Raw genomic sequence first — 22,221 nt, 5'->3', positions numbered from 1 at the left:
ACGCACACACACGCACGCACACACAACATCAGAAATGTACGTTTCCGCAGGGTGGGGATGTCTAAATAACTGTTTTTCTTCCATTTTGGGGCATTACAGAAGTACACAGCGGTCTTTTTATAGGATTGCTGTTGGTTGATTTTGTAACTGAAAAATGTCCATCAAAGCAGCAGTTTGTTTGAGGAGCTGAATGACGGCGTGAGAATGAGACTGGTGTTGGTTCAAGGTTTTCATGTTGGTTTCCGGAACTGAGGAGACCACCATTCACCTGAGTCAAGACACAGCAGGTCTTGGCTGATGGACAGAAAGGAAAGACACACTCATTCACTTCAATAATTTTATTCACTGATTCATTTGTACAAACTCTCGGTACCCCATTCGACGTGACTACTTTCTAAAATAGTGTCTCCCTCTGCTGGTAGTCAGTAGTTAAAGACAGGTTTGAAATCTCCTTTCAAGCTGTTTTTAGTACATGGATTGCATATTCAGCATTGAGATATTAAGTGTGAGAATATTGAAACACATGGATTTTTTAAAAATCTTTCTCTTTTACTGCACAGACAGTGGAAGTTGAGGACAGGCTATAGGTACTGTACAGTTTTAGTAAGTCTTTGGTGACATACACAACAGAAACAGAAATACACACAAAATGTTCTCTGGTAAATCACATTTCCCTTCCCCCCGATACAGAAGCCCCAACAGTCTCTGGGGTAAAAACCCAATTTGAATGATAAAACACACTGAGATCCAAATCAACTGAGAGTGTGACAAAACACACACTCTCAGGTCCAAATCAACCCCCTGCAAGGCACAGTAAAAGCTCAGATATCTGGATTGTATAACTTTAATAAACAGGTTATGTGCAACCTAAGGAACACAAGGCCAACATAATGCATACTACAACAAGGCAGATTTTCAACAGCAGAAGTCATCGTTACAAGGATCACATCAGTTATCATGACCTTAAACAGCATCACTGTCCATTAACCGATGAAACATAAGCAATAAATTAAGCTTTCTAAAACCATCATCCTCTTTCTTATGAGTCAGAATCCTGACCACAGCACAGGCCAAAACACACACATTCATTAGACTCTGTCCTTTCATCTTCATTGTTGTGTATGTATTAAAATTAACAACATGCCTTAAACAGGTTAAAGAAAAGAAACCCGCTGCCTTTGTTTCCCAGTAAACCATTGTTTCCCAGTAAACCATTGTTTCCCATAAACCATTGTTTCCCAGTAAAGGTATCACCAATCCTCTTTCAATATGCTGGAGAACCAACGACGGAGCTGAGTATCACTAGACAGTCCTGATACATTCCTCTCATCATCTCTTCTCATATAAGGAACTGATAGAGCTCCCACTGTATCAGTTCTATGCACCATATGTTAACAATTACCTGTCACTAACAATGATTTCCATACACTGATTTTATTTAAGTAGACTGAAGACGTGGCTCATTTGCCTTTTTATTTCTCGCATGACTCCACATGACACCATGTGCTCAATATTGAATCAATTATATTTATGAAAACAACATTCTGCAAACAAAAAAGATGTAATGACTCATTAACTAAACAATTGCTGATGTTATTATGGGAATGCTAATTATTCCACATAATAAATAGTGGGCGCTTCCATTGGAATACTTACAAACTTGTCACCAGCCCACAGCCAACATTTTGGTGGTTAGCTAGATATATATTTGACATTTATTTTCAGTGGATAATTTCTCATGAAAAAAAACAGGGTACAAAGAAAAATTGAATTCAGATGGGTGCTTCTAGATCAGGAATTGTTAAGATTTCTTGTCTTGACAGACTTCTCGACGGACTTTGTTGTTGTATAAACCATTAAGGCACTCTGTGTCACCATTGTAGGAACACTTGTTTTGGGGTAGATTTCACTAAGCAATATCAAGATCAAGTTAGCCAGCTAACTTCAATAAATAACTGGAAAAAAAATTCCGAGTTTAATTTGAATTGGACTCAATACTATGTGTAACAAAGTTTTTAAACGTTTTCATAAATTAGAAAAGTGTTTTATCAGAGTTAGCTCACTGGTTATGATTATGTATTGCGAAAAACCTACACGGCTGTCTGTGGGTGTGGTCCAAGTTAACATGTTGTGCTGCTCTGGGTTAATGGTGCAAAATGATGGTCCTTTCACAAACATTCTCAGATTTTCCAGAAATCCTGGATGAAAGATTCTCAGAATCAGGGGGGGCTATGCATGACATTCTGAATCCACCAACACGGATTTCTGGAGAACCTGTGAATTTTGATAAAGTTAGCCTATAAATATGTTACAACCTCATTTGTATATTCATAGGCTGACTGGAAATCGGATTAGTGTTGATGTCTCCTCTCTCTCTGGCTCTGAAGTTGTTGGTTAAGTCTGTCTTGACGTTGTGGGCTGTAGTTCTTCTGTTGGTGTTGACTGTTATATTGTTGGCTTTGATAGTTGTGCTCGTTTTGGTTTAGCTTTTTATGATTGTCTGGATTGTATTGATTCTGGATAAGCTTGTGATTGATGTGTGAATTGGTGTGTTGCCTAAAAGCAAAAGACTTCTGGTATGTAGAGGCTGGAAAAACAAAAATAAACAAGTTATTACCAAAGTTGGATGGAATGATGCCCTGATCAGCTGATGGGCGTTCATCAGATCAGTAGTCATAGAGACCGTGGACATGGACGATACTCACGGCTCATGCAGGTAACCTTGGGTCTGTCCCATTGGCCATTGTCACGGCAACGGATGGTGGGGACATGTTTCTGTATGAAGCCGTTTTTACAGTGGTAGCGAACCAGAGTGTCGATCTCATAACGAGGTTTCATGGAACCGAACACCTGAGCATCCTTCACTAATGGAGGTGGGCCGCACGCCACTGGAAAGAGGACAGGGTGTGTTATACTGTGCATTTGTGTGTGTGTGTGTGTGTGTGTTAGAGAGAACGGGTGTTTTTGATACCTGTGCCCTTCTTGCAGGTGAAGGTAAGGTGGTAGTTGCAGGGTACATCGTTCCACTGACCTCCCTCGTGCCAGATCATCACCACACAGTCCTCTCCAGACTGGAAGAAACTGTCTGGCTGGTTGGGGCGCCAGTGCTCATATTGCTCCAAACACACAATCACAGCTTTGTCACCAAAGTTTAAGCCTGTTCAATGCTGTTACATTCACTAAAACTTCACTTTTACTCTTTTAACTTTCAGTAGGGCTATTGGGGTATTGAGAGCTTGGGACTAAGTTGATTCTGAGAACATTAGCTTTATGAATAGATACCTTGATTGGTTTGAATGGTGTCAGACATACTTGCCTTGTATTCCTATGAAATTAATATCCTTAATTAGGGTTTTAAGAGTACTATTGACTCAATTTGGATATTGAGGATGCATTGAAGATGCATCCAGTGCTCTCAATATGGCACAGCTCCTGTGTTAAACCTGCCATTCTGTGAGCTGTCAGAAAGAACAAAGCAGAGTTTCCTATTGAAAGAATGGTGCTATACTCAAGCAGGCCACATGGTGGGCGCTAATGCTCCATGTGTTGCCCACCCCCCCCCCCACAAAGTCCACAGGCTGACACCTCTTCAACCCTCCCTGCCTCAACGCTTTTCCATGTTCATTCTGTCCCACAGTAGCTGATCTGAATAGTATCTGTCATGCAAGTGTGTATGTTAACTCGAACAGACACCAACACACACGTTTCTGCAAAGCCCCGAGTGATAACACCATTAAATGGATTTAAAAAATTGGAAAACCGTATCTTGTGTGGTTCACGCGGCGATGTGTGCAGCGACACACACGCCCTATTCCGGACTCCATTCCTCAGCTCAGACGTCATGTAGTGAAAACAGCTGGAGGCTATCTGGAGCCGGACTGCGTGACCACATACGTGTGTCTGCGGAATAATGCCCATTTCAAGCCCCGCTAGGGGGATTCTCTCCTGTCCTACCATGACGCTGCCGTCTGTCCAGCGGAAGTCCCTCTCAAACATCTTGTCGTTCAGACCGATCCACTGGTAGTCATGGCCCAGACCTGGGGGTTTGGAACAACATTTGGGCTTGATTCTCTACAGCTCTACAGCAGGAAGTCCCAAATTGATTTCAGGACGTGTGAATCCCTAAGCTTCCTGTTCCCAAAGCCTGCTTTTTGAGCCCTGAAAACACTGCCAAACTCTCACTCACTCCCCCTTCCCAAATCCATGTTCCTTCCTTACTTTCACTCCTCCCCTGCCTGCTCCAATAAAGGCTGCTGACAGACATTATGGTTGTCAGTGTGTGTGTGTGTGTGTGAGAGTGTGTGTACCTGTTTCCTACCTTTTCAGGACTAAAATACACCACAATGTCCTGACATAACGTAAAAACAGGACATTTGGCAAAAAGTACTGACCTTTCAAAATGCTTTTTAAGGCTTATGGGTTAGGTTCAAGGTTCAGGAAAATGACATGCTGTGTGTGTATGAGAACAATACAGACCAGAACAGAGGGTGTATTACTGCACTTAAATAAGCAGCCCTAGGGGATGGCGTGCAGCCATCTTCTTTACAACACAAACACCCGACCCCTTTAACTGGGAACAGTCCCCAATAAACTTCTCAGAAACTGACTCATGTTGTTACCCAAGACACAAGCTAAATGTTGCACAAGCAACCGTCTTTGGTTTGCAGACTCATTAAAACAGGTTTCACTGAAGACACCGCTGCGCACGATACACAGCCCTCTACTCTGACCTCTCAATCTATCCTAGGCCGATAACCTAGAATAACTGAAGGGAGGCGGGACTTACGGTTGACATACAACTGCTCCTCTTGTGACAGGACACTGGTGAGGTGGGCGCCTTGAAGACGGCACTCCCTCTCCGCAGCGTCCCAGGTCCGGCGGTGGGTGATGTACTTGTAACAATGGCTCTGGAATTTCTGCCAGCCATATTGACACTCCTCCGTGTCTAGGGAGGAGAGACGGAGAGAGAGGAATTAATGACCAGCTGAATCTACGGATTAAACACAAACGGAGTGAAGAGAGACACAGGGGAAAAAACGGACTGAAATAGAGTGAGAAAGCATAGTGGGAGAGTTGAAGAGAGAGAAACAAATGAAGAGTGGACTGTAAGAGCTCCAGCTGGTTCAGAAAGACCCAGGACTCAATGAGTTCACAGACTCACAGGCTCACAGTTGAAGCTTATTAGCCTGTTTGGAAAAACCTAAGAAGTTCCCCTGTTCTCTTGGCCAATTACCCACAAACACACACACACACTTGCTCACTCTCATGCAGGCACACACACTGGTCCATAAGCCCAGTCAATAGATAAGTACAGAAGAGCAAGTAAGTGATGCAAAGAGACTGTAGCTCCATTGCCAACCCTGTTAGTTCATGTTGGACTTGACACTGCACAATGACCAAGCATGCTGCTGGTTTAGATGAGACGGCTATTCACACAGATAATCATCAAGTGAGCTGTTTGCATAGAACTAGAAATTACAGTTCTTTCTGAGTGTCATACCCAGGAATGGTTTGTGTTCAGTAAAGAAACGCAACATCTTGTGTTGGCATAGTTTAACAATGCATAAACCTCTCTGCTTGTATTGCATGTTTCCCATGGGTCTTGTTGCTGTGTTTGTTGATAGGGAATGACCACTCTCATTCATATCCAATCAATGTTATGTCATTGATTAGAACTGATTAGAATGTCTAGACTAGAGAAACACCCAAACCTTACGAAGTGTGAAAAAGAAACTGTGTAGACTCAGTTTGGGTGTAAGTGTATATGTGTGTATGTTTGGGAAGGGGATAAGAAACTTTATTTAAGATACACTGTCAGGTATTCTGCGCTTTATGGGACAGGATAGTACGGAAAGATAAGAGGAGGGAGTTTATGCTGAAGGTGCAGTGAGAGGGATTTGAATCCATGCTGCAGCTGTACATGGCCAAGACGGCTGGATCACCACAGGCCGCGTTACAAACTTTTTTTCCAGGCTTCATGACTCTCAAACAGAAATCATCCCATGCAGGTTTTTTGCCTCGTATTTCAGCCTGGCACTCCTTGTATTGCAGTTGTTTAGGCAAAGTTGAAATTAGGGTGTTTAAGGGTGAAATTAGGGTTCACCCTCGCATCCCACAACCAGAGAATTAAAGCCAATGACAGATTATTTAAATGTCGCTTTACCTACGTTTGTCCTGGCTCTTATCCAACCCATTGGTCAACCAATCTGACCGAACCCATAGGTTTCTGCAGCCAATCAGAATGTCCAGCAAACTTATTTTTAAATCTATGGTCTTGTAGGTTCTCCAATCCTGAATCCTCGTAGAGAAGAAACGATCATTTGCGGGGTGTGGTGTACCATTTTAAACCCAACCCTAACCTAAATTTAACCATGACCCTAATTCTACACATAACCCCTCAACTTACAATAGCTTGCTTTGTGGTGACGGGCCAAATGTCCTGACTTCGCTGAACAGCCGGAGTAAAACAATGACACACAGTCAACAGGCAGCTCTGTATTGGTAGGGTCGGGTAGGGCCACGCTGCTCATTAGCACCACCTGCTGCCTTGACCGAGTTCACCACAGCTGCAACCACTTCCTAATAAAAGAATGGACTGATTCTACTTCCTGTCGTCTAGCACATTGCAATCAGAAAACAGCTGTGGTTTTCCAGGTGTGTCTGACAGTTGGTTAGTTTGTTTGGCACTATGTTTGTGTACTGTATAAATGCTCAAGACGCAGGTCATTTGCAGCTTGTATGCAGGTCAGCTTGCCTACCTGTATGTACAGCAGGTGTGTGGGCACATAGGCTTGTGTTGTGTGTTTGTGTGTGTTGCGTCTGAGTTGCTGAGTAGTACTGGATAGATTTGTAAGTAATGTAGTGGAGAACCAACGCCCAGTGTTAAGGGATTTCCAGGGAGCAGAGACATGACTCACTGTGTTTGTGTGTGTGTGTGTGTGTGTGTGTGTGAAGGGGGGGGGGTGCATGTATGTGTCCAAATGTGTGTCTGATAGAGCCACAGTAGTCACCCTTGGACAATGACTTTCTCAGCCTGATCCTGACAATGGACTCTGTCTACTGGCAGCTCCACCTCATGTACCACACTGGACAGAACTGAGTCTGCTGAAAAATGCTTTATTAGGGGTACTAAAGCAGCAGCGCAGGTGTGTGTCTTTGTGTGTGTTACCTTGTTCACAGAGCTCTCCTGCATAGCTGGGCAGACACAAACATCTGAAGGAGTTCACTCCATCCATACAGGTGGCACCGTTATGACAAGGGTTGGACTGGCACTCATCAACATCTGCACGAATAACAACATATAGAATAATAATGTTTGTGTGTGTGTGTTTGTTTCTGTGTGTGTGTGTTTGTTTCTGTTTGTGTGAGTGTGTTTGTGTGTGTGTGTTTGTGTACCTGTCTGGCAGCGATTTCCAGTGTACCCAGGTGAACACACACAGACGCTGGCGCTTCCTCTCTGGTAGCAGGATGCTCCGTTCAGACACACATTCACTGTACACGACTGGAGACCTGACACACACATACACACACATACACACACACACACACATACACACACATACACACATACACACACACACACATACTATCACCGCTAATAGAAAAGGTACCATTTAACACAATTAACCTATTTACTGTTGACATAATCATCGACGAAAGAGCATCATCAGAATCCTCAAGAAAATTATTATCTCGATATTCAACAACAACCATATCTTCCACTTATTAAATACATTGAATAGGCACCGAGACTGAAGCCTTACCAGTCACATCAACAGGCTGGGCATCGATGTAGTAGAAAAGATCTGTGACAGGCTGATATGTGACCTGAGGATCATCCGGAACTGTGGGGCTGGACTCCAGCTGTGGATCATCTATTAGTTCCTCCTCCCCAGTCTGGGGGGTCGGGGCTGTCAGGGCCCAGTCAGGTATGGGCCGGGAAGGGCGGGCGGGAGACGGAGTGGAGGGGCGGGCGGGAGACGGAGTGGAGGGGCGGGCGGGAGTCAAAGTGGAGGGGCGGGCGGGAGACGGAGTGGAGGGGCGGGCAGGAGACGGAGTGGAGGGGCGGGCGGGAGTCAAAGTGGAGGGGCGGGCGGGAGACGGAGTGGAGGGGCGGGCAGGAGACGGAGTGGAGGGGCGGGAGGGAGTCGGAGTGGAGGGGCGGGCGGGAGTCGGAGTGGAGGGGCGGGCGGGAGTGGAGGGGAGAGCGGGAGTCGGAGTGGAGGGGAGGGCGGGAGACGGAGTGGAGGGGAGGGCGGGAGACGGAGTGGAGGGGCGGGCGGGAGACGGAGTGGAGGGGCGGGTGGGAGACGGAGTGGAGGGGTGGGAGGGAGTCGGAGTGGAGGGGAGGGCGGGAGTCGGAGTGGAGGGGCGGGCGGGAGTCGGAGTGGAGGGGAGGGCGGGAGTCGGAGTGGAGGGGCGGGCGGGAGTCGGAGTGGAGGGGCCTATACGAAGTGTTGGAGGCTGAGTGGTTTGGTCTTTCCCATGTGTAGAAGGATGCCTGACGTGTTCCTTATGCTGTGTGGTAGGGTGGAGGTGGATCTCTCTGTGCTGGGTAGGAGAACCTGTGGGATGTACAGTGAGGTCTGTCTGGGCTGGTCTGTCTCCAGGTCCTGGTGAAACCTGTTCATCCACCCCAGGCCTCACCAGGGGACTGTCAACATCTTCAGGCAGGTCAGGGCTGGTGTACCTGGGGTGTTCAGATGGGTACACCTCCTGAGCAGAGCCCTCCTCTTCAGCGGATGTAGACCCCTCAAAGTCTCCCCCCTCTGGCTGTAACGGAGCTCGTGTGTCCTTCGTGAACGAGTCCTTAAAAGACTGTGTGTGAGATGGCGAGCGTGTGAAGCTCTCCGACCCTCCGATCTCTGTCTCGTCCGTGACCACACCTGATTGGCTGTCTAAGGTGGGGGTGGGCCGGATGTCATCGGCCGAACCCTCCTGAGTGCGTCCCCCCGAAGCCTCCATGTCGTCGTAGGGGGAGCCACTTTGGGAGGCGTTGGAACCAAGGGGTGACACTGGAGATCTGTAGCAAGAAGAAGGGGTTGTTTCTTTGTCCTGTGTCCTGTCCATGTCTAAGTCTTTAGCCAAGTCTCTGTCTCTGTCTGCAGTAGGTGCCTTGGTGGCCTCTCCAGGATGAATGGCACCATAGTCAAACGAAGAGATGCTTTCCACCTTATTTCCCTCCACTCCCTCTCCTAGGTTTCCATAGATCGGTGTGGCCATCTCAAACTGGTCTCCTCTCGCTTCTTCCTCCTTCCTTGGCTCTGGTTCCAGGGACACCTAACGTGAATTAATGAGTCATATTTGTGTCACTTTATGTGGCTTATCCAGGTTAGGCTTCATTGGTTTTGTTTTTTTGTTCCTGCTTAAAACACACACAACCACAGAACATCTGACCTGCTGTTTCCCATTGATGAAGCGGAGTGTTGGGGGGTCAGTGATGTCATGTCTTTTCTGGACTGCCTCACTCTGGATGACTGGGTAGGCTGGCAACAGGGGGGACTGGTAGTCCCCATTGCCCCCTACAGGCTTGCCAAGGAAATCCAGGAGGTGGTTCACTGTTCACAGAGAAAAGGAGGCAGTCAGAGACAAGCGCTGAGTTTCTATGTCTGCAAATGTGCGTGCGTGTGTGTGTGTCATTGGTGGCTTCAGAGAGAACCGGGTGAGGACACCTGGCCAGTTCAAGGATCAGACAGAGTTTCAGCTCCATGGTGATTGTGAGTTTCTATAGCAGGCACCCTGGACAGACACCTTGGTCAGTAGTTAAACATGTGCGCCAGGACTGGTGGACCACTCATGCACATTGTTGACCAATTATAATCGTTTCACCATTGCAAAATGGCAATAAGCTATTACACTATCCACAAAGACTTTCTGCTGTGTTTTGGCTATGACTGCGTCAATGAGAGCCAGACATTACTAGAACAATGCAGGTTTGTGTGTCTTCATTAGTTCTTTATGGTACATATGGAACCTATATCATGGGAACGGGAGCAAGGGGGAAGCACATTCAGATGGGGCAGCGCTAAACCTGAGGTTAGTTCCATCTCTGTGGACAAATAAAACCGTGACGGGGTGGTAGAAATAAAGAATTTCAATTTGCAGTCGAACAAGCGTGCACATTTGTGTTTGTGCATGCGACCGGACCGTGGTAATAAAACCCACTATAGTATGTGTAATATATGAGAAACGGGAAGATTTAACCATAACACTCAATATTTCAAATTCTCAATTTCCTCTGGTTGTGTTGACATTGTGTGACTACAACTCACTGAGGAACTGAGTTTGTATTGAGTTACTAGGAGAAATATGACCATACATACGGGAGCCAATATACATATGCCCCTTTAACAGTAGACAATAGTCCTTCACAGGGGCCCTTGCAGCTCATTTGGTAGAGCATGGTGCTTGCAACGCCAGGGTTCTGGGTTTGATTCCCACAGGATATCAGTAAGGATAAATGTGTAAAAGAGGGGATGGGGGAGACAGAGGGAGTAATGGAATGGGAGACAGGAGCAGTAATGGTAAAGTGGGAGACTGACTATATAAGAGAATGTTTTTTTTGCAGTGTAGCAAATAATGTTATGAACAATTGTATTTAATGTTATCACATTTAGTTCAATATGGGTTTTTGTCCAGAAATGGGTTATTTTGTTTTTCAGCACCTTTCTATGTCAAATGTGAGGAAGTAATTAAATATTTCTATTAAAACAAGAAAACAAACCGCTACAAAGCATCAAGACTGATCCTCATCAAGCCAGAGATTTCTAGAAGGCGTCGTTGGCAGTTCTCAAGTAAACATGCGCACACAAACATGGCTAAAAGAAGTCAGACATGATCTAGAAATGTTCCTAAAGACCCTGAACTCCTACAGCAACCAAGGATTCCTGAAATTTCTGACAAGGATTCCCTCAGAGAACTCTTGGAGGCCCCCCGAAGTCTGTTGTCGACGGAAATCTTTAATGGAGATGTGGATGTACAGTCTTACGGAGACGCATCAGGTCATGTTAGGACACAGTTGTCCAGAAGCCTAGTTTAAGACTGGCCACTGTATCCCCTGTCCCTGTCGCCCTTCAACAGAGTGTACTGTGTACTCTTTTTCCATGCTACAGCCTACTCTCTCTCACTTCCTCTCTGAGTGTTCGTCTGTCTGTCTGTCTGCCTACACTGGACATCTGTCCGGATCCAACAGAGCATCAATACAAGCAGCAACCAGGGTACAGAGAGTACAGAGTCCTTCAGCACACGCAGTCACCCACAGGCACTTCTAATGCTAGGGTACACAACAGCCCTTATTATAGTCACCCTGCAATATGAGGGCTGACACTGCATAGCTTGGCAATTAAATCAGGAGAAAATACCTCAAAACAGAGGTGTGACGACCACACACACTGAGCTAGCTGACCCCCCATTCTGGCTGGTTGTGAACTGCATTCAACAACACTTTGTTTATCTCCACACCTTACCATTACAGTCAACAGCAAACTCTCACCTGATTGGTTGTTTTCATGCACATTGACAAAGATGAGGTGGATGGGTTGTTTTGAAGGGGATGCCTCTGAAGGGATGGCCACTGATTGGTCCTGTCCATATGTTACGGTGGGTCCTGGTTGGCTGTAGACTGTTGTCCCAGAGCTCTGGCCCTCCTCCTCCTTGTAGACCACAGCAGGCTGCTGTGTTGTCACACTGTCACCGCTTGGGTGGCCCTGCTCTGGGGTGACCAAGCCTGGATACCCCCCTGGTCGTACTGCCGGTGAAAGGTCAGACCCCAGTCCCTGTGTAGGAGTCACTACTCCCCCATCCTCCCCCTCACTTTTCCCTTCGCTACTGCACCCCTCCCCACTCTCACTGCTCCCCTCCCCACTACCACTGCCCTCCCCCTGGCCAGAGCTTGTCAGGGTCTCCCCCTCCCCTCGGTCTCCACCTTGGTGGATGTCTAATAATGGGGGCTGGGAACCAATAGTGGGGAGAGGGAACAGGGTAAACCTTGTGAAGGGGGCTGTCTCTACCTTGCTTAGGTCTGATTCAGAATCCTCCCTATCTTCCCCATAGAATGCAATGGTACTGAAAGTGGAATCTGTCTTCCCGTCTGTCATTCTGTTTACTGTATTTCTGTCTGTTGTTGTGTGATCAGTGTAGTGCTGTTCATCTGTGCGGTGAGGTATGTCCGTGGGGTGGGGACTATCTGTGTGGTGAGGTATGTCCGTGGGGTGGGGTCTATCTTTGTGGTGAGGAATGTCCGTGGGGTGGGGACTATCTGTGTGGTGAGGTATGTCCGTGGGGTGGGGACTATCTGTGTGGTGAGGTATGTCCGTGGGGTGGGGTCTATCTTTGTGGTGAGGTATGTCCATCGGGTGGGGTCTATCTGGATGGTGAGGAATGTCCGTGGGGTGGGGTCTATCTGTGTGGTGAGGTATGTCCGTGGGGTGGGGTCTATCTTTGTGGTGAGGTATGTCCATCAGGTGGGGTCTATCTGTGTGGTGAGGTATGTCCGTGGGGTGTGGTCTATCTGTGTGATGAGGTATGTCCATGTGGTGGGGTCTATTTGTGTGCTGAGGTATGTCCGTTGGGTGGGGTCTATCTGTGTGGTGAGGTATATCTGCACGGTGCGGTGTGTCCGTAGCTGTGTGGGGACTTTTGTCTGTTGCTGTGTGGTGAGTTGGGTCTTTGTGGTTTGGTCTGTCTGTATGGTAGGTAGTGTTAGGTTTGACTCTAGCTGTGTCTGTCATTTGAGCAGCTGTGGTCGTTAGTGGTCCAAGAGTAGTGATTTCGGGTTCTTTACCTGCAGAGAAAGAGGAAAGACAACATTTAACATTACTGATAAACAGCTGCCTCTCAGACATGTCTACCACCACCAATAATGGTACAGTCAATGTACTTATAGGAAATAAGAGGAACAATTAAGCGGAGGGAGTCTCATATGTTTGATGCTGTGCTATGGTGAATAAAAAAAAGGAATGAACAAAAAAGAATGTCAGCACAGAATGCTAAACATGGCTTTGTTTCTGAAATCAGATGGATAACAGCTCCCAGATGCAGGCTTTAAAAGGAAGTGGAGTCCAGACAGACGTCAGGCGTTCAGAATAACCCAGTGGTGACATCGGTGCCGTCAGTCTGTCAGGATAACAACCTTCCCTCTCTCTGTCAGGAGCTATGTATTTTTAGACTGTATGGTGTCTGAACTGTGTGAAAACTGGTTGTTTTTGGCCAACTGTAAACCAATCCCCTGGGACATTCCTTGGATACATGCACACTAACACACACACACGCTTGTGAATGCATGCCTACACAAACCCATACATGCGTTGGTCTGTTTCATTTGGCCACACAGAGCCTGCCATGTTTCAACACTGGAGCACAAACTCAGCCAACATGTTGGCCTCCCTCTGTTCATTATTCAATGACCTATAAACCCAATACAAACTCTTAACACTGTCTCCCATAATCCACCCACTGGCCGCCAGTGTATCACTGAGAAACCAGGGCACCAAACAACATCTGGGGAACTCAAGTAAATCTTTACCATAAGAGGGAAAAGGAAGGCAAGGCCTCACCGAACAAACTCACTGGCCCGCAGAGGGGAATGTTTCAGCAGCTTTTTAAATATGACATCACGCTCTCTCTCTGTCGCTCACCTACAAACGTGCACATACACACACAATGGTCTTTTGTACGGTGCTTGTCTTATGGCCTGCTGACGCATGTTAACCTTACTGACACACTGTAATGGCAGAATTATGAGTATATTCCATTTCAGCGCCCCACCCATTCCCTCGCTCTCTGCCTCTCTTTTCTTTCCACTGTCTGGCCCTTTCTCTCTTTCTCTCTGTCTGGCCCTTTTTCTCTCCCCCTCCGTCTGCCTCTCTTTCTCTCCCCCTCTGTCTGCCTCTCTTTCTCTCCCCCTCTGTCTGCCTCTCTTTCTCTCCCCCTCTGTCTGCCTCTCTTTCTCTCCCCCTCTGTCTGCCTCTCTTTCTCTCCCCCTCTGTCTGCCACTCTTTCTCTCCCCCTCTGTCTGCCTTTCTTTCTCTCCCCCTCTGTCTGCCTCTCTTTCTCCCCCCCTCTGTCTGCCTCTCTTTTTCTCCCTATCCTATTTAGGCCTAGTGTTGGAGGCATGTGTAGCCACCAGATCTGTATGCAAAGATGTTCCCTTAGTTAATATGCTCACTCATAGAGTTAATGAACCTGGACGGCCCAGATCCGGCCCAGATCGAGGCCAGCTCCAGACCAGCTCGGGGGTCGAGCCAGGTCTGATGTCATGTGTTTTGCTGGGCTGGGCCATCTGGTTGGCTGGGCTGCAGTCTGCCCCCAGTACATATAGTCATTATACACTGTGCATTGACCTGCATGAGGTACAGGCCCACATATACTGTATTTTCTATAGTCACATGTTACCATTTTAGGTGATGTAGAACTACATTATGGTATGGATTTAATCATCTAGTCTGTTAGAAACTCCAAGATGGCAACATAATATTAAGTGAAAAAGAGTGTTGAATAAATCCATTCTGATAGATGATGATTATGATTATAATGACACTCTTGTGCAAGAAAGACTTTCCTCCCTTTCTTTCCCTCCTCTCTTTTTCTCTTTCTTTCTACACTGTCTGGGCAGGGCAAAGCTGTGGTGCATTAGGGGCCAGTCCTGTTTCTGTCTGTGTTTCTAAGTTGGGTTTTCCCCACACAGCCCCAACAACAGGAGAATCAGGAGAGAGAGGAGCAAGCGGGAGGGAGGGTTTTCTTCATGCTTGGTATCGTTAAATAGACCCCTATTTCTCCACAGAAGTCATTGTCATCTGTGTTGCAACACCACAAAACAGCCTGTTCCTAACTAACTGGGATTTTGCTGTGACCCACCTAGAGATTCTAATGTCTTCTAGCACCCAACAAATCATAGCCCTGCTTTGAACAAGGATTCAATTTGTATCAGTGAAGTTAGAGACAGTAAGACAGAGAGAGAAAAGAGGTTTCAGACCACAATGAGAGAGGATGGAGAAGTTGGGAAAGTAAGTCAGGCTTGGCAGGCTGGTTATATATCATACAGGTCAAGCAGATGTGAGGCAGGCTAGTAAGATATAAGGCAGGCCAAGCAGATATGAGGCAGGCCAGCTGGATATAAGGTAGGCCAGGCAGATATGAGGCAGGCCAGCTGGATATAAGGTAGGCCAGGCAGATATGAGGCAGGCCAGCTGGATATAAGGCAAGACAGGCAGATATGAGGGAGGCTAGTTTAGATTTAAGACAGCCCAGGCAGATGGGAGGCAGACCAGGTAGATATGAGGCTTACCAGTTGGAAATAAGGCAGGCCAAGCAGATACAAGGCTGGTCAGTTGGATACAGTATGACAGTTAGATATGAGGCAGGGCAAGCCAATATGAGGCAGGTCAGTTAGACATGAGGCAGGTCAGGGAGAATCAGGTGATATATTAAGGCAGGAAGAGAAAGGGAGAGTTCCATTCTCTTTCCAGATGTGATGAAAATGAAATAGGCAGTGTGCAAACAGTGTGAAAACACACTTGTCCAAAACTGAATTAAACTCCTTTTTAAAGTTTTACAAGCTTTGAGGAAATAACCTAAAAGGGGACTATAACTATAGTAAGTATTAAGATATGAAATAAATCTGGATATCTATGGAAGACACATGTATGAGTGTGTGTTCCAGGCATGTTGCTCTAGCTGTTAACTGTACAAGGCCTTTAATGTAATTACCCCCCTCCCCTCTCCCCCTCTTTATCTCCCTTCCCCACTTCATCCATCCAGAGATGTTATCTGTCCCCCAAAAGCTTGTCTGTTTAGACAACCCTTAGCAGGAAGAGAAAACAGGGTGAGAGTTCATCCTGGATAGGTCCACTGGATAGGTCCATAACTCATTGAGCCAGGGAAAAAACTTCAGCTGCATAAATACCCCCGATGATACTACGACCTGCCAAGTCTGTCTGCTGTTACTACAATAGAGGAACAACTCCTCCCTACCCTTATATCACATTTTCTGTCTCTCCTTAAGAGAGCTTGGGAAGTTCTTAATGGCATACTTCTTGCATCCTCTCCTTGTCTTTTTTTCTCAGCGTAGGGACCTCATGTGTCTGAGGCGGACACAAGGAGAGAGGATGACGAAGAGTATGCAATCAAACTCTTCCTCATGTCTCCTCTCTCCCGCCATTCTCACCAGAATTCAGCCCCCATTTTTTGCTGTGCAACTCTTCCTCCTCTTCCTTGTTTTTCCCATCCTACTCATCAGCCTAAATGTGGTCGCCATTGACATTATCATTAGCTGCCACAGTTACAGTTACAGTGGAGGTGGTAGTACCACAGTGCACTTACTCTTGAAGCAGAAAGCTCCATGCCTGTCAAAAGCGTTAGGGTAGCCTCTCTGGTCAGGGAGTCGGTACAGAGTCCTGACCCCCAGCTGCCCTCCGCCACACTGTGGCCTGGGGATGGAGATGGGATAGCGGACGCTGCCGTCTGACAGCCAGCCATAGTCACAGCGATCCAGACCTGCGCGCCACGCGGCAAACAGGTTACCGGGGGAGGAAAGCACGGCGCCCTGCTTCTCACACTCGCGCCTGGCCTGGCGCAGGGTCAGCTTGTAGCGAATAGGAGCGTAGAACACCTCGCCTACAAGACAGAGGAAGTAAAACCAACATGTTACCCAGGCACAAGCTGACATTGCTTGAGCTGACCATATGGAAACAAAAACACTCCGGTCCCTCACCATTAAGTTTGTCCACATAGCAGTAGACATCGTAGGTCTCATTGGGGTGTCTCAACCCATACGTCCTGATCCCAGGCCTGTTTTTCATATCACCCATGCAACCAGGACGGGGCTTTGTGATGGGGTACCTACAGGGATGCATGTGGGAAATGTCTTCCATTCAATCTCTGACAGAAACAGAGGTGTCCTTGAAACGGGTCTAAAGAATATTGCCTCACCCCCACAGACACACACACTATCACATACCTGACGGTCTGGTCCGCTAACCACCCGGCGTCACACTGGTCCAGTCCATCCTCATAGGCAGCACTCAGCTGTTCAGCTGTAGCGATGACCGCCCCGGCGCTGAGACAAGCGTTGATGGCCTCAGGGAATGACAAGGTGTAGCGGCTTGAACTAGACCTGTAGTGGAACACCACACCTGAGAGAAAAAGACACAGGAGGTCAGTGTGTGTGTCTGTGTGTGTGCGTGTGCATGCGTGTTTTGGATTCACCGTTATCCAGATCCATTTACAAAAAGGGCATTCACGTAAGGAAACTGAGACAACCAAATAACACAAGCATGGCACTGCATAGAAGACAGATGAGATGTTACTTTAGCTCTCTGACATCCTGAAACTATATGAGGATGTTTGTCTTGGACAATCGGGGCCCTATTTTCCATGTTCATAAAAGAGTTAATTATTTTTTCCCCTTTAGGAAACTGGCACCAGTTGAGAGTTAACTGAATAGACTAATGGCAAGAGAAAAGCAGAGCTGTTAGTCTAATAGAGCTGTCTCAGTCTGTGATCTAGAGAACACTGGGTCTGTCTACACACAGAGACTGTCCTGTATCAAGAGGCTGTTATTCATTTCTAATGTGGAACATTTGATAATCACGGCTATTCATGGGGTCCCTCTTTCCCCCCACACAGGACTCAGTAATGTACTGGAACATATTGATGAGACCAATCCCACAGCCACACAGCAGACTATATATATCAGGTACAAGAGAAAAACCTCCAACTTAGGTTTGGATCAGCAAAAAGGCCATGGTGATTGTCTAGGAAGCAGCAATGGGAGACTGCCCCTACTTACCTTCAGGCAATGCTCAATTCTTACATTCCTAACCGGGATCAGATCTTCCTTCTGCTACCCCCCCCCCCCCCCCCGCCATCGTGAACAAACACTTCCTATGTTTATTCTTTGTATTGTCATCCTTCCAGCACTGGCTTTTGCTAATAACTAAATAACTGACTGGGATGTAGTTACTACTTGTACTTAAGTTGTGTAGTTCAGACTGGGAGACTGCTGTTTTGTTTACTTTGGCACCGCTAACCACCACCACCGAATCATTTACTGTAGACTACACTGATGAGGTGAGGGCTACATTTCAGGGTTAGCCTCTCAGGAGTACTTCCATTTCCCTCAGCCTCTCTCCCTCTCCAAATGTCCATAGGCAGGGAAGAGCAAAGAGCTGACCACCTGTTCTGAATCCGTAGATGGCCTACGGTACACCAGGGTAGGTCAGTGCAGGTCTGGCCCAGCATGTTACAACCAGGTAAACACAGCCCTGTCAGCTAAGAATACAGTAGCTGTGTATGAAGACCTGGGAAATGTGTCCACCAGCCCTCAGCGCTGCTCCAACACTGAATCTCCCGCCATCAGAGCAGGAAATAATGTTGTTGAGTCCCATCGCTAACATCACAGTCTCAAGATGCATATCTTGCTAACTGGCTGAACGAAGCAACGTTATAAGCCTTGCCCACATAAGGACCTATTCTTTTCAGACATCTATGATAGAGACTATTCTGGTGGCTATTGAGTGTTTTGGGCTTGATTAGAGAGAGAAAACACACGTGCAAATTTGACAAACTACACATCTCTGAGAATTCACATTTGGATTATAGGGATATTACATCTGACCTCACAATGTAAAGTCTTTATAGGTGCAACATACAGGCCAGATTGTTAATTATCATTGACTTAGCAGAGCTGGTTTTTGGTTGTTGCATACCTGTTCCACAGCTTTATATACATGAGTTGAGTACGCAGGTTTCCATTATGAGCAACATACAATGGCTAAAAGTTGTATCCAGACCAAGGGGCTCCAATCTTTTCTAGCATGACAGCATTTAAAAGACACATTTTTGTCTAGATAAACACATCTCCAGGTCACATGTGTATAGTATTACACATGTTTTGAGCACCGCGCACGTTGTTATTACTGTATCGGCCATACACAACAACCCCTCAGGCTTAACAACACTGCCCTCTGTCCGCTACACTAGTTCCTCCTAACTCCACCATTACCACATACTGTAATAATATAATATACCACACAATCATGACCACGCTATGGCGCCGCTAAGTGGCTGCTCCCTCTGACACAGGCACAGTGTGAGAATGACACTAAATCGGTAGCATTAGAGAGTTTCTACTCACTAATATTCCCTGACACCTATAACTGATCACAGTAGTGCAAGGACCGATGGCACATGTCTAACGTTTGGGGAAATGTGTGTGTGTGTGTGTGTGTGTGCATGTCTGTGGGTCCACTTACCGCTGACATTGAGATGAACAGTATCCTGGGTGTCCTCCATCCCATACATGACCTCACAGCGGTACAGCCCAGCATCGCTGGCCCTCAAGCGCACGACTATCAGCGAGGCATCCCCTACTGCCTGGGGGTGGCTGGGCACGGACACCCTGCCCTGGTACTCCGGCCCCACCTTGATCACTCCTCCTTGCGCCACCAGCACCACCTTCTCCCCAGTTTCCTCCAGCTTGGTCCACTTGATCCTCAGATGCTCTTCTGGGCTGGGGACGTTGGGGGTGAGCATGGGGGTGAGTGTCCGGGTGTGTTGGTCGGAGGACGGGATGGAGAAGTGACATGGTAGCACCACCCTTCCAGCCAGAGAGCCACTAGCAGGGGCAGCTTTCTCCACCTTCATCCTCCATGAAGGATCTAGAGCCAAATACAGATTAACTTACTACTGGGAACAGAAGACGTTTAGTGGAGGGCTCTATGTGGTCTGGAGGGCTGATGGTGTGAAATACTCAACACTGTTCAGTAGGTAATGGAAAACTGGGGAACTTAATTGGAGCTGAGTGAATCCCAATCCTCGTTTCCAGTGTAACGCTAATGACCTGTTTCTAAATTGTGTATGTCACATTTGCTTGCATATCTCAGCTCCAATCAAGTCAGAAAGACTATTTCAGACAGACAGACAGACAGACAGGAAGACAGACACACTTAGGGCTGTCAGGACTCACCATCAGCCAAGGCAGAAAAGAGAAAGACCAACAGCAGAAGGTGTCTTAGATGTAACATCTCTACAGAGCCTGTGCAACCAAAAAAACAACAACAGACAGACAGGTTATCACATCGACATAATCATTAATGACAGGCTCTAATACTTTTCATAAGCAATAACAATAAAGTGAGAAAAGATAGTATAACGGCCTCACCTAACATTACTATTTTTTTTATTTAACTTTTAGACACATTGAAACGCAAATAAAGTTTGATTTGAAATTAGGTAGCTTTATTGCTTGACACTAGACGGGCCGTTCTTCAACCCATCGACAATAATCTGGCTCCAATGTGATTCTTCCTGTCAAAATAGTATAAATCAAATAAAATAACGTAAAATATGACTATAAACGGAACAGCCACTTAGTAGGCCAATTTAAATAATAACGTTTTGAGGAAAGTAATTTGATTAACTGCATCGTATTGGATCTAATCAGTGAAAGACAGTGACAAACGGTTTGACAAGCTTCCTATTATAATCGGTGCGCAAAAAACGTCCGCAATTGGACACTTCAAAGACGCATGGCCGCGGGAACAGGTTTGGATCCGAGGTGCTGATAATTGTTGAGGAAGGTATCTGGAAAAGACGTACGACGGAAGTTGTAAGTTGTTCTTCAACGGACAGAACAACTACGTTCAAACACATGTAGCAGTCAAAGGGTAAAAGCCCATTTCGGAATCTCGACAGGGGGTGCTGAGGCTATGTTGCGGGGATCACCCTCAGAACCCCGCTTCCCGCGTCTTCGCGGATACATCCTCGCATCATGTTCAACCTCAGCAGCTGTCCAGATAAGGTTTTCTGTGATCAGCTGCGTCGATTATAAATTGCCCTGATATTTTATGATTTCACTTTTATTTAACCAGGTAAGGTGATCGAAAACAAATTCTCATTTACAACGATGACCTGACCAAAGGCATTACCACTGCAAGACATTAAAAGGCGCTAACAAACCCATGTGAGGTCTGTTCTGTTCTTATTAGCGTGAGAACACCGCTCAAACTGACCACTAATATACTAACTGAATTACATTCCGCTTTCTGTCTGATAGATATAAATCACAACAGGCAAAGCTTGATGTCAAAGAGCAGACATCGATGTGAACCATCATCTAGAACTATTTTGTAAATACAAAATGAATGAAATATGATTTAAGACAAATAATGCAGTGATAAAAAACGCATCGTTGTGTAGAACAGGGTTATTTAGGCTACGTAAGTGTATCCAGAGCAAAATCAAATGCAAAATTTTTTATCATCTAATGTCAGCTGCATGAAAACGAGTAAACAAAAACATCTAAATGCGTTATTGTTCGACAAAAACACTATCAGAGAGAAGAGATTGACGCGGACTAAGTGGGCGCGTCAATTCTCTTCCTACTTAATTTACACTTTCGCGTGCTGTACCTATTGGTGTACAAATGTGCGCGTGCAGCCAACTTTAACTGAAATCATGACTGGTACCCTACTATTTATGCCACTCTACGGTTAATAAGAACGTTTTTGCCCAATAGGACTAGGCCCACTGAGATCATATGTTGCTTAATGAGTAGGGGTAGAAAACCTATATAATCGAGGCAGTTGATTAGAGTAAATGTAATTCCATAATTATACCAACACAAAACATTGTATACATTGCGCACGTTCAACCGGTTTTTAACACTACTTTTTCCTCTGAGGCTAAAGATAAACATTAACAAATAAATTAGATAGAAAAAGCAATTCATCACTAGAAAGTATAATACATTACCTTGGTTAGATATCCACCGAGAACGTGTCCAATCTAGTTTTCAAGGAGCCCAGATTCGTGTCCTAGAACTACGCGCAGGTCAGGAGTAGCACACAGATGTTCTTGTCCCAGCTGCATAGAGCTCTCTCTGTATTTCACTTTCTTATCTGTCCTTATAGCGCAGTCTGCTTGGACATCAGCTAAGACTATACTCCGCTCCGCCCGGGCTCCAAGTTCAAATTCACCTCACACCCGCTACTATTATCAACTAGAGGAGGGGCGCACGTCCCACACCCCGACACCCCAATGTAGGAACCGCCCCGTAATACACACACTGAGATTGCAGAAAGAGAGATATTGAGAGGAGATGGTCTCCGACTCTTGTTTTCTCTAAAACAAGTGATTCATATTGCGCGCAAAGAAGGAAACCTATCAACAATTCCACAGTAATCATTTCACAATGGGTAATATTTCAGAAATGTTTAAAGTCTT

General features: G+C 46.2%; 1 protein-coding gene across 1 annotated transcript; it reads right to left on the bottom strand.

Annotated features, from left to right (window-relative positions):
• Positions 1 to 323: 323 nt before the first annotated feature.
• vcanb (versican b) lies at positions 324 to 21,992 on the bottom strand. The gene is made up of 13 exons (XM_020053378.3): positions 21,751 to 21,992; positions 19,964 to 20,032; positions 19,251 to 19,655; positions 16,955 to 17,129; positions 16,709 to 16,836; positions 16,318 to 16,611; positions 7,396 to 7,509; positions 7,169 to 7,282; positions 4,787 to 4,945; positions 3,955 to 4,037; positions 2,972 to 3,116; positions 2,706 to 2,888; positions 324 to 2,587 (listed from the first exon to the last, which is right to left on the bottom strand). The coding sequence occupies exons 2-13, from the start codon at positions 20,019 to 20,021 to the stop codon at positions 2,352 to 2,354; spliced, it is 2,094 nt and encodes a 697-aa protein (XP_019908937.2). The 5' UTR covers positions 20,022 to 20,032; positions 21,751 to 21,992; the 3' UTR covers positions 324 to 2,351.
• Positions 21,993 to 22,221: the final 229 nt, after the last annotated feature.

Source organism: Esox lucius, chromosome 14 (genome assembly GCF_011004845.1).
Source record: "Esox lucius isolate fEsoLuc1 chromosome 14, fEsoLuc1.pri, whole genome shotgun sequence".
In the NCBI taxonomy this organism is placed as follows: Eukaryota; Metazoa; Chordata; class Actinopteri; order Esociformes; family Esocidae; genus Esox; species Esox lucius.
Note: the sequence above shows the minus strand (reverse complement) of the source record. Positions and strands in the feature narration are given on the sequence as shown.